Genomic DNA, 12500 nt, shown 5'->3' with positions numbered 1-12500 from the left:
TGGTGGACATTCCTGCAGTCAGCATGCCAATAGCACACTCCCTCAAAACTTGAGACATCCCTTTATTGTATGGGACACTTTGAAATGTACTTTTAGAGGCCATTCAATACAATACTCATCATTAAAACATATTCAGTTTAGGTCAAAAGAGATGAGACTAATACAGGAAATAGAGGAACTAACAGCGCAGGTAGATGGAAATGGAAACTATAGAAGCACAATATAGGTTCGAGGAAAAACAAAAAGAAACGGACGTACTAATGTATTACAATAATAAAGAGAATTGGATGGAAAATTGTGAAAAATGCACAAAGTGTTTCTTGAATCTTCAATATAGAAATTTTGACCAAAACTAATTTATAGAAACGTGTTACAAATGATGGATGATCCACGATTCACCAAATGACAGGAAGAGGAAGCAAAATATTTGAAGCACATGTTTTTTTTATTTTTATATAATTATTATTATTTTTTATTTTTTTTCTCCCCTTTTCTCCCCAATTTTCGTGGTATCCAATCGCTAGTAATTACAATCTTGTCTCATCGCTACAACTCCCGTACGGGCTCGGGAGAGACGAAGGTCGAAAGCCGTGCGTCCTCCGAAGCACAACCCAACCAAGCCGCACTGCTTCTTAACACAGCGCGCCTCCAACCCGGAAGCCAGCCGCACCAATGTGTCGGAGGAAACACCGTGCACCTGGCCCCCTTGGTTAGCGCGCACTGCGCCCGGCCCGCCACAGGAGTCGCTGGAGCGCGATGAGACAAGGATATCCCTACCGGCCAAACCCTCCCTAACCCGGGCGACGCTAGGCCAATTGTGCGTCGCCCCACGGACCCCCCGGCCGCGGCCGGCTGCGACAGAGCCTGGAAGCATATGTTTTCTTTTCAGTCTCCTCCATTTCCACTGAATGATGTTAACGATAAGGATGTATTTCCTAATAATTATAATAATAAAAATAATAATAATGTAAAATTAACACATTTACAGAAAGACCTGCGTGAAGGCCAACTTACAGAAGAGGAACTTTTTGAGGCAATACAATCTTTTCAGTCTGGAAAACCCCCAGGGCTTGACGGTATACCAATAGAGGTATATCAGACCTTTTTTTATGTACTCAAAGATCCATTATTAGCATGTTTTAATTACTCCTATACAAATGGTATACTTTCAGGTACTCAACAAGAAGGTCCTATTTCATTACTACTAAAACAGGACCCAGGTAGTAAGTATATAGATCCTGTCCATTTAAAAAACTGGAGGCCTCTAACACTTCCTAGCGAAATGCATATTACATAGAATAAAAAAGATTTTACCAGATATTGTTCATCCTGATCAGACAGGTTTTTTACAGGGACGATATATTGGAGATAATATACGACAATTTCTTGAAACAATTGAACATGATGAAACATCGAAGATACCAGGCCTGGTCTTCATAGCAAATTTTGAAAAGGCGTTTGATAAAGTACGACTACAATTTATATTTAAATTACTTTAATTTTAGTGAATCTCTTATACAATGGGTTAAAGTTATGTACAGCAACCCCAGATGTCAAATAGTAAATCATGGTTACTTCTCAGAAAGTTTTGAGCTTTTAAGAGGAGTAAAACAAGGCTATCCGTTGTCTCCATAGCTATTTATTATGGCCATTGAAATGCCTGCTATTAAAATTAGACCTAACAAGAATATCAAGGGGTTAGAAATCTAGGGCATACAAACAAAAGTGTCAATGTATGTTGATGACTCTAGTTTTTTCTTAAGTCCGCAATCTGGATCCCTGCACAGACTTATTGAAGATACTGATCACTTTTCTATCCTCTCTGGACTAAAACCTAATTATGACCAGTGCACCATATTACGTATTGGATCGTAAAAAAATACGGTGTTTACACTACCTTGTAGTTTACCAATAAAATGGGCAGATGGTGAAGTAGACATACTTGGTATTCACATCTCAAAAAATATAAATACATTTACCACAATTAATTTCAATAGAAAGTTTGCAAAAATAGTTTAAATTCTGCAACCATGGAGAGGTAAATACTTGTCTATTTATGGAAAAATCACATTGATTAACTTCTTGGTCCCAGTCTACTTACTTACTAATGGCACTGGCTAGTCCAGATGACTCATTTTTTAAATCATATGAGCAAAACATATTTAATTTGATTTGGAATGCTAAACCAGACAAAATTAAATGGGCCTATTTATATAATGAATATGAGTTTGTGGGGCTAAAATTATTACATATTACAGCTTTAAACGTCTCACTAAAAGCTTCATTCATACATAAGTTATACTTAAACAGAAAATAGTTCTCTGGTAGATTATTAAGAAAGGCTCGTCCTTTGTTCAAAAATGTCCTTTTTGCCTTTTCTGACTAATTAAATGTGTTTAAAGTATCGTCCTTTCTTAAACAACATACAAAGCTGGTTACAATTTCAGTTTTATCCTCCAGAAAAGATAGAACAAATATTACAACAAATGTTATGGTTAAACTCAAATTTACTGATTAATCAAAAAATATTATTGATGACATTTTTATTTTTTAAATTATATTTGCTAATGATATCATGATTCGAAATGGAGGAGTTATGTCACATATGCAGTTATCGAAACTATATGGGAATATCTGCTCAATACAAACTTACAACCAACTGATTGCAGCTCCACCACAAAAATAGGAGGAGGCAAGTGGAAAAGGGAGAAGGTAGGGAATTTGTTTGTCTGCCATTTATTAAAGATATAAATTGGCTGAAAGGAACTGGGATTAAATCGAAAAATATACCAGTTTCATCTGAGGACAAAAATGTTGACGGCTGCGCCATACAGGTTGCAAAATAAATGGAAAGAGATTTTCGATGTACCGATTACATGGCACATGGTTTATGAACCGGTACAAAAAGCTACACTTGATTCAACACTTAGAGTTTTTTAATTCAATTATTATATAACATTATTGGCACCAACAGAATGCTATATATATGGGGCATACAACAATCTCAGCTCTGTAGATTTTGTTGTGAAGAGACATAATCAATAGATAATATATTCTGGTATTGATGTAGCTTGTTTCTGGTCACAGGTTCAGGAACGGTTTAAAAATCACAACATGCACTTAAAATTAACCTTACAAATAGCAGTGTTGCTCGATTTGGAAAGCCATAGTCAATAAATAATATAATAATACTCGTAGGAAAAATGTTCATCTTTATCTCACAATCTGTGGATACTAAAGGATTAGAAAAGTTCAAAATGAATGAAAAACTTCACAGTACGATTGAAAAATATATGGCACATGGACACCAAACGAGGTCTATGTGATAGGTGGGATGGGCTGAGGGTTGGGATTAAAGAGCTCATGTTAAGTTATGTTTGGTAACAGCTTATGTTTGATAAAGTATTATTGTTATGTGACTGCTTTATATAAAAGTACCATGTATGCAAACAAAATCTATATTTAACAAAAAAGCTGTAAAAAAAAAAACTAAAAGATATTTGTGGAGGGGTAAGAAAAACACTTCTGACATCTGTGGCATTATGCTGTGTAAGAACACTGCACATTTTAGAGTGGCCTTTTCTTGTCCCCAACACAAGGTGCACCTGTGTAATGATCATGCTGTTTAATCAGCTTCTTGATATGCAACACCTGTCAGGTGGATGGATTATCTTGGCAAAGGAAAATAGCTCACAGGGATGTAAACACATTTGTGCCCAAAATTTGAAATAAATTATCATATGGTAATGTACCTCTAGTATTGATATGGTAATGTACCTCTAGTATTGATATGGTAATGTACCTCTAGTATTGATATGGTAATGTACCTCTAGTATTGATATGGTAATGTACCTCTAGTATTGATATGGTAATGTACCTCTAGTATTGATATGGTAATGTACCTCTAGTATTGATATGGTAATGTACCTCTAGTATTGATATGGTAATGTACCTCTAGTATTGATATGGTAATGGCCCTCTAGTATTGATATGGTAATGTCCCTCTAGTATTGATAGGGTAATCTACCTCTAGTATTGATATGGTAATGTCCCTCTAGTTTTGATATGGTAATGTACCTCTAGTATTGCTATGGTAATGTCCCTCTAGTATTGATATGGTAATGTACCTCTAGTATTGGTATGGTAATGTCCCTCTAGTATTGATATGGTAATGTCCCTCTAGTATTGTCATGGTAATGTCCCTCTAGTATTGATATGGTAATGTCCCGCTAGTATTGCTATGGTAACATCATGTGTATTGATATGGTAATTTTCAGTTCAGCCCTATCAACAAATACTTATTTCTCCTATTTGCTCAAGAGGCCTAGTTCATATATCCAACCACTCTAAAAAAAAGGAAAAATCTATATTTCTGATCGATTTCTTTTCCTCGTTTACCTTGTCTTCCGTGCCTGGGAGTCAGAGTGAGAAAGAAAGAAAGACAGAGAGAGCTACATGATGAATGTATTAGTCCCAGAAACCCCGGCTTATAGCCCTTCTACCGCTCTGCTGCACCCCACCTCCTTATGCCCTCCCGCCCCTTATGCCCCCCCTCCCCACTAACCCCTCCCACCCGCTCCCACCCTCCTACCACCGTAGAATCCTAAATCACTCAGCTGTTGACACACAAAGTCCAGGAATTAAGAGGTAGAAGAAAATAGAATGAGAAGAGCGTAAGAAAGGGGGATGAATCACTTTGGATCAAGGGAACGGAGGGAAAAAAGAGCGTCTAATCCAGAGATGGAGGAGTGAAGATGAGGAACGGAGAGAACAGAGAGAACAGAGAGAACAGAGAGAGTAGAGAGAACAGAGAGAACAGAGAGAGCAGAGAGAACAGAGAGAACATAGAGAACAGAGAGAGTAGAGAGAACAGAGAGAACAGAGAGAACATAGAGAACAGAGAGAACAGAGAGAACGGAGAGAACAGAGAGAACATAGAGAACAGAGAGAGTAGAGAGAACAGAGAGAACAGAGAGAACAGAGAGAACAGAGAGAGTAGAGAGAACAGAGAGAACAGAGAGAACATAGAGAACAGAGAGAGTAGAGAGAACAGAGAGAACAGAGAGAACATAGAGAACAGAGAGAGTAGAGAGAACAGAGAGAACAGAGAGAACAGAGAGAACAGAGAGAACAGAGAGAGTAGAGAGAACAGAGAGAGCAGAGAGAACGGAGAGAACAGAGAGAGTAGAGAGAACAGAGAGAACAGAGAGAACAGAGAGAACATAGAGAACAGAGAGAGTAGAGAGAACAGAGAGAACAGAGAGAGTAGAGAGAACAGAGAGAACAGAGAGAGTAGAGAGAACAGAGAGAGCAGAGAGAACGGAGAGAGTAGAGAGAACAGAGAGAGCAGAGAGAACGGAGAGAACAGAGAGAGTAGAGAGAACAGAGAGAACAGAGAGAACAGAGAGAACATAGAGAACAGAGAGAGTAGAGAGAACAGAGAGAACATAGAGAACAGAGAGAGTAGAGAGAACAGAGAGAGCAGAGAGAACAGAGAGAACATAGAGAACAGAGAGAACAGAGAGAGTAGAGAGAACAGAGAGAACAGAGAGAGTAGAGAGAACAGAGAGAACATAGAGAACATAGAGAACAGAGAGAACAGAGAGAACAGAGAGAACATAGAGAACAGAGAGAGTAGAGAGAACAGAGAGAACAGAGAGAACAGAGAGAACAGAGAGAACAGAGAGAACAGAGAGAACATAGAGAACAGAGAGAGTAGAGAGAACAGAGAGAGCAGAGAGAACAGAGAGAACATAGAGAACAGAGAGAGTAGAGAGAACAGAGAGAACAGAGAGAACAGAGAGAACAGAGAGAACAGAGAGAGCAGAGAGAACAGAGAGAACAGAGAGAGCAGAGAGAACATAGAGAACGGAGAGAACAGAGAGAACAGAGAGAACAGAGAGAACAGAGAGAACATAGAGAACGGAGAGAACAGAGAGAACAGAGAGAACAGAGAGAACAGAGAGAACAGAGAGAGTAGAGAGAACAGAGAGAACGGAGAGAACGGAGAGAACGGAGAGAACGGAGAGAACAGAGAGAACAGAGAGAACAGAGAGAACAGAGAGAACAGAGAGAACAGAGAGAACAGAGAGAGCAGAGAGAACAGAGAGAACAGAGAGAACAGAGAGAACAGAGAGAACAGAGAGAACAGAGAGAGTAGAGAGAACAGAGAGAACAGAGAGAACGGAGAGAACAGAGAGAACAGAGAGAACAGAGAGAACAGAGAGAACAGAGAGAGTAGAGAGAACAGAGAGAACGGAGAGAACGGAGAGAGTAGAGAGAACAGAGAGAGCAGAGAGAACAGAGAGAACAGAGAGAACAGAGAGAACAGAGAGAGTAGAGAGAACAGAGAGAACGGAGAGAACGGAGAGAACAGAGAGAACAGAGAGAACAGAGAGAACAGAGAGAACAGAGAGAGTAGAGAGAACAGAGAGAACAGAGAGAACGGAGAGAACGGAGAGAACAGAGAGAGTAGAGAGAACGGAGAGAACATAGAGAACAGAGAGAACAGAGAGAGTAGAGAGAACAGAGAGAACAGAGAGAACAGAGAGAACAGAGAGAACGGAGAGAACGGAGAGAACAGAGAGAACAGAGAGAGCAGAGAGAACAGAGAGAACAGGGAGAACGGAGAGAACGGAGAGAACGGAGAGAACGGAGAGAACGGAGAGAACGGAGAGAACGGAGAGAACAGAGAGAGTAGAGAGAACATAGAGAACGGAGAGAACGGAGAGAACGGAGAGAACAGAGAGAACGGAGAGAACGGAGAGAACGGAGAGAACGGAGAGAACGGAGAGAACGGAGAGAACGGTGAGAACGGAGAGAACACCTCACCTCTCGTTAAACCCAAATGACTTTTCACGTGGTATTAGATGAAGGGAGAAGAGAGATAGACGGATGAAATAAACAGATGGAGCTGAGACAATTCATTGTTTCCCAGTGGAATCTCTCTATAGCCTGCCCTGCCTGCTGAGAACGACAGGATTTATTACATGCCCAACTTGTAATTTCCAGTGTTGTTTTGTCCTAGCTAAGTGTTGTTGATCTGTTCATAACGTGGCTGATTGAGAATTCATTGGGGTCAGTAACCGTGTTGGACATTATGTGGGTGCTGGCATTAGGGCAAGGGCTACTAATGCTGGTTTGTGATGTTATGTTATGTCATTTTATGCTATGCTATGCTATGTTATGGCGTGCTATGTTATGTAATTCTATGCTATGGTATGCTATGTTATGCTGTGTTATGTTATGCTATGTTATGCTATGTTATGCTGTGTTATATTATGCTATGCTATGTTATGCTATGCTATTCTATGTTATGCTATGTTATGTAATTCTATGCTATGTTTTGCTATGTTATGCTATGTTATGCTGTGTTATATTATGCTATGCTGTGTTATATTATGCTATGCTATGTTATGCTATGTTATGTTATGCTATGTTATGCTGTGTTATGTTATGCTGTGTTATGCTATGTTATGCTATGTTATGTTATTCTATGTTATGTTGTGTTGTGTTATGCTATGCTCTGTTATGCTATGTTATGTTGTGTTATGTTGTGTTATGCTATGCTCTGTTATGTTATGCTGTGTTGTGTTGTGTTATGCTATGTTATGTTATGCTGTGTTGTGTTGTGTTGTGTTATGCTATGTTATGTTATGCTATGTTAAGTTGCATTACGTTACGTTATATTATCTTATATTAGGCTATGTTACGTAATGTTGTGTTACGTTATGTAATGCTATGCTATGTAATGCTATGCTATGTAATGCTATGCTATGTAATGCTATGCTATGTAATGCTATGCTATGTAATGCTATGCTATGTAATGCTATGCTATGTTATGTTATGTTACGTCACATAATGTCATGTTTCTAATGGTGGTCTCCGGTTTGTGTTTGTGTTTGTTTTTGCAGTGGGGCCTCTGATAGGACGTTACTGTGGAACTAAGATCCCTCCAGAGATCACGTCGTCTACAGGTATCCTGTCTCTGTCCTTCCACACGGACATGGCTGTGGCCAAAGATGGCTTCTCTGCTCGCTACAACATGACGCACAAAGAAGTCAGCGACAGTAAGTACTGCTGTGTGTGTGTGTGTGTGTGTGTGTGTGTGTGTGTGTGTGTGTGTGTGTGTGTGTGTGTGTGTGTGTGTGTGTGTGTGTGTGTGTGTGTGTGTGTGTGTGTGTGTGTTCGTGCGTGCGTGCGTGCGTGGGTGTGTATATCAGTGTTTGTCTTCTATCTCGGACCTCCAGAAAGGTGTCCCCCGTTTTTGTTCTGTATCTGACTGTCCACCTCTCATTGGTTGATTGGTTGATTGATTGGTCCACCTCTCATTGGTTGATTGATTGATCCACCTGTCATTGATTGATTGGTTAATTGATTGGTTGATTGATTGGTCCACCTCTCCTCCCCCAGCCTTCCATTGCAGTAACGCGTTAGGTCTGGAGTCAGGGAAGATCTCTGACGACCAGATCACTGCCTCCTCTTCCTTCTACGACAACACCTGGTTGCCACGGCAGGCCCGCCTTAACAACGGCAACAACGCGTGGACGCCCAACGAGGACAGCAGCAAGGAGTACATCCAGGTGAGACTCCGCAGTTTAACAACTGTGTTAAAGTGCCTCGTGTCTCGTCTATCACGGGTCGTGTGGACAGAAATGGACCCTCGTTCTGGTTCAGCGAGCGTAGATTCAATCCAATGCAGATCAACGACCTGCGATGGACTTTTGAAGGTAGTTAACACAACGTTTGCAGAGATCAAGAGCTTAAAGCTGGAATCACTTTTAGAAGTAATAGCAGTGCACAGGTTTATCTGTTTGAATCTCAGTCTTTCGGCTGAGGACTTGAGAAACAGACGATAAGTGTCTCCATGAGTCGGAATATACGTAGATAGACACAACATTAATAGTGGCTTCATACCTACGATGTGGTACTACGTGGTACTATGTGGTACTACGTGGTATTACGTGGTACTATGTGGTATTATGTGGTACTACGTGGTATTATGTGGTACTACGTGGTACTATGTGGTACTATGTGGTATTATGTGGTACTACGTGGTATTATGTGGTACTATGTGGTACTACGTGGTACTATGTGGTACTATGTGGTACTACGTGGTACTATGTGGTACTATGTGGTACTACGTGGTACTATGTGGTACTATGTGGTACTACGTGGTACTATGTGGTACTATGTGGTATGATGTAGTACTATGTGGTACTATGTGGTACTATGTGGTACTACGTGGTACTATGTGGTACTACGTGGTACTATGTGGTACTATGTGGTACTATGTGGTACTACGTGGTACTATGTGGTACTATGTGGTACTACGTGGTACTATGTGGTACTATGTGGTATGATGTGGTACTACGTGGTACTATGTGGTACTATGTGGTACTACGTGGTACTATGTGGTACTATGTGGTACTATGTGGTATGATGTGGTATGATGTGGTACTATGTGGTACTATGTGGTACTATGTGGTATGATGTGGTACTATGTGGTACTATGTGGTACTATGTGGTATGATGTGGTACTATGTGGTATGATGTGGCACTATGTGGTACTTTGTGGTACTATGTGGTACTTTGTGGTACGATGTGGTATTATGTGGTACTATGTGGTACGATGTGGTATTATGTGGTACTATGTGGTACGATGTGGTATGATGTGGTACTATGTGGTACTTTGTGGTACGATGTGGTATTATGTGGTACTATGTGGTACGATGTGGTATTATGTGGTATTATGTGGTATTATGTGGCCATCTCTATAGAGCATCTATACGCCATCTATAGACCATCTATAGACCATCTATAGACCATCTATTGACTAACTGTAGACCATCTGTAGACCATCTCCCAGGCATGTTGCTGTCTGGCTGAGTTACAACAAGCGTATCACAACCATGAGAGGACTCTGAGGACAGCGGACACACACACACTTATTCACACACGCACGCACGCACGCACGCACGCACACACACACACACACACACACAGTGACAGTGACAGTGACAGACAGGTCTCTAAATCGTGGTGGCCTTCTCTGTTGCCAAGCCGGAAGACAGGAAGGGCCTAGTTTAAGGCCAGCTCATACAGGAAGAGCTCCAAGGTTTGAGGCACGCTGCCAGGCTCTCTCTCTCCAGATAGTGACCAGTGGCTGTGTGGCCTCCTCTCTCTCTCTCTCTCTCTCTCTCTCTCTCTCTCTCTCTCTCTCTCTCTCTCTCTCTCTCTCTCTCTCTCTCCCTCTCTCCATCCTGCGTTCTTTCTTCTTTCCTTCTTCTCTTCCTGACCCTATCTCTAACCAGTCAATTGCTTATTCCAGTTACTAATAAACATGCACCCATTAACAAAATGAATGTAAAAACTGTTAAATCCCCATGGATTTGATGAGGAATTGAAAAATTCTACGGTTGAGAGGGATGAGGCAAAAGGAATGGCAAATAAGTCTTGCTGCACAACCGATTAGCTAAACTTATTGCAAATTGAGAAATCATGTGACTAAACTGAATAAAAAGAAGAAGAAACTATACTATGAAACAAAGATAAATGACATAAAAAATTATAGTAAAAAGCTCTGCAGCAACTTAAATGAAATTTTGGGCAAAAAGGCAAACTCAGCTCCATCATTCATTGAATCAGATGGCTCATTCATCACAAAACCCCCTGATATTGCCAACTAATTTAATGATATTTACACAAATGACTGATGATTGGCTGTAGAGAAATGTATGATTAAAAGATTGTGGGGGCTGTCTTGTTAGACTTCAGTGAGGCTTTTGACATTATCGATCATAGTCCGCTGCTGGAAAAACGTATGTGTTATGGCTTTACACCCCCTGCTATAATGTGGATAAAGAGTTACCTGTCTAACAGAACACAGAGGGTGTTCTTTAATGGAAGCCTCTCCAACATAATCCAGGTAGAATCAGGAGTTCCCCAGGGCAGCTGTCTAGGCCCATTACTTTTTTCAATCTTTACTAATGACATGCCACTGGCTTTGAGTATGTGGATGACTCAACACTATACACGTCAGCTACTACAGCGACTGAAATGACTGCAACACTTAACAAAGAGCTGCAGTTAGTTTCAGAGTGGGTGGTAAGGAATAAGTTAGTCCTAAATATTTCAAAAACTAAAAGCATTGTATTTGGGACAAATCATTCACTAAACCCTAAACCTCAGCTAAAATATTGTAATAAATAATTTGGAAATTGAGCAAGTTGAGGTGACTAAACTGATTGGAGTAACCCTGGATTGTAAACTGTCATGGTCAAAACATATTGATACAACAGTAGCTAAGATGGGGAGAAGTCTGTCCATAATAAAGCGCTGCTCTGCCTTCTTAACAGCACAATCAACAAGGCAGGTCCTACAGGCCCTAGTTTTGTCACACCTGGACTACTGTTCAGTAGTGTGGTCAGGTGCCACAAAGAGGGACGTAGGAAAATTGCAATTGTCTCAGAACAGGGCAGCACGGCTGGCCCTTGGATGTACACAGAGAGCTAATATTAATAATATGCATGTCAATCTCTCCTGGCTGAAAGAGGAGGAGAGATTGACTTCATCACTACTTGTTTTTGTAAGTGTTGACATGCTGAATGCACCGATCTGTCTAAACTACTGGCACACAGCTCAGACACACATCCATATCCCATTTTGGACCTTCACAGTCCCCAAGTCCAGAACAGACTATGGCAGGCACACAGTACTACATAGAGCCATGACTAGCTGGGGACTGTGAAGAGACAGTACAGACACACATACACATGATAAGACACGAAGTCTACCGACACATACACATGGATGTTGTATTGTAAATATTTTGATAGTGGAGTAGTGGCCTGAGGGAACACACTAATCTCTCTCTCAGTATAGTGACAAGTGCAGAGTGAGAATCTGTGACGGACTTTGTCAGTCTCTCTCTCTCTCAGTACAGTGACAAGTGCAGAGTGACAATCTGTGACGGTCTTTGGCAGTCTCTCTCTCTCTCAGTATAGTGGCCATTGTGACAGTCTGTGGTAGTCTGTTATGTGGACCTTTCTCTCTCCGTATAGTTTGTATAGTTTGTGGCACTCTGTAGTGCCGTGTAGCGGTCTGTGACAGACCCTGTGGCAGTGTTCTGCAGTCCCTGCGTTCCTGCAGAGGTCCCAGCTGTTTTCCTGTGTTAACACCTAGCAGAGGGGCCCTGCGTGCTCTCCTGGCCCCTACCTGCCTGCATGGCTGTCTGTCTGCCGACTTCCTGCCTGTCTGCCTGCCTGCAACTAGCTGCCTGTCTGCCTGCGACTAGCTGCCTGTCTGCCTGCTACTAGCTGCCTGTCTGCCTGCGACTAGCTGCCTGTCTGCCTGCTACTAGCTGCCTGTCTGCCTGCTACTAGCTGCCTGTCTGCCTGCCACTAGCTGACTGTCTGCCTACTACTAGCTGCCTGACTGCCTACTACTAGCTGCCTGTCTGCCTGCCACTAGCTGCCTGTCTGCCTGCTACTAGCTGCCTG

At 41.4% G+C, this 12500-nt stretch overlaps 1 protein-coding gene across 2 annotated transcripts in view; it reads left to right on the top strand.

Annotated features, from left to right (window-relative positions):
* Positions 1–12500, top strand: part of nrp2b (neuropilin 2b) — a 232753-nt gene that overhangs the window by 88826 nt on the left and 131427 nt on the right. For both annotated transcript variants that reach the window (XM_071340725.1, XM_071340724.1), the window contains exons 5-6: positions 7914–8069; positions 8413–8582. In XM_071340725.1, the coding sequence (XP_071196826.1) occupies positions 7914–8069; positions 8413–8582 (326 nt within the window). The remainder of the gene's footprint in view (positions 1–7913; positions 8070–8412; positions 8583–12500) is intronic.

The sequence above is a fragment of the Salvelinus alpinus genome, chromosome 14 (genome assembly GCF_045679555.1).
Source record: "Salvelinus alpinus chromosome 14, SLU_Salpinus.1, whole genome shotgun sequence".
Taxonomy (NCBI): domain Eukaryota; kingdom Metazoa; phylum Chordata; class Actinopteri; order Salmoniformes; family Salmonidae; genus Salvelinus; species Salvelinus alpinus.
The sequence above is the reverse complement of the archived record's forward strand: the minus strand, read 5'-3'. Positions and strand labels throughout refer to the sequence as shown.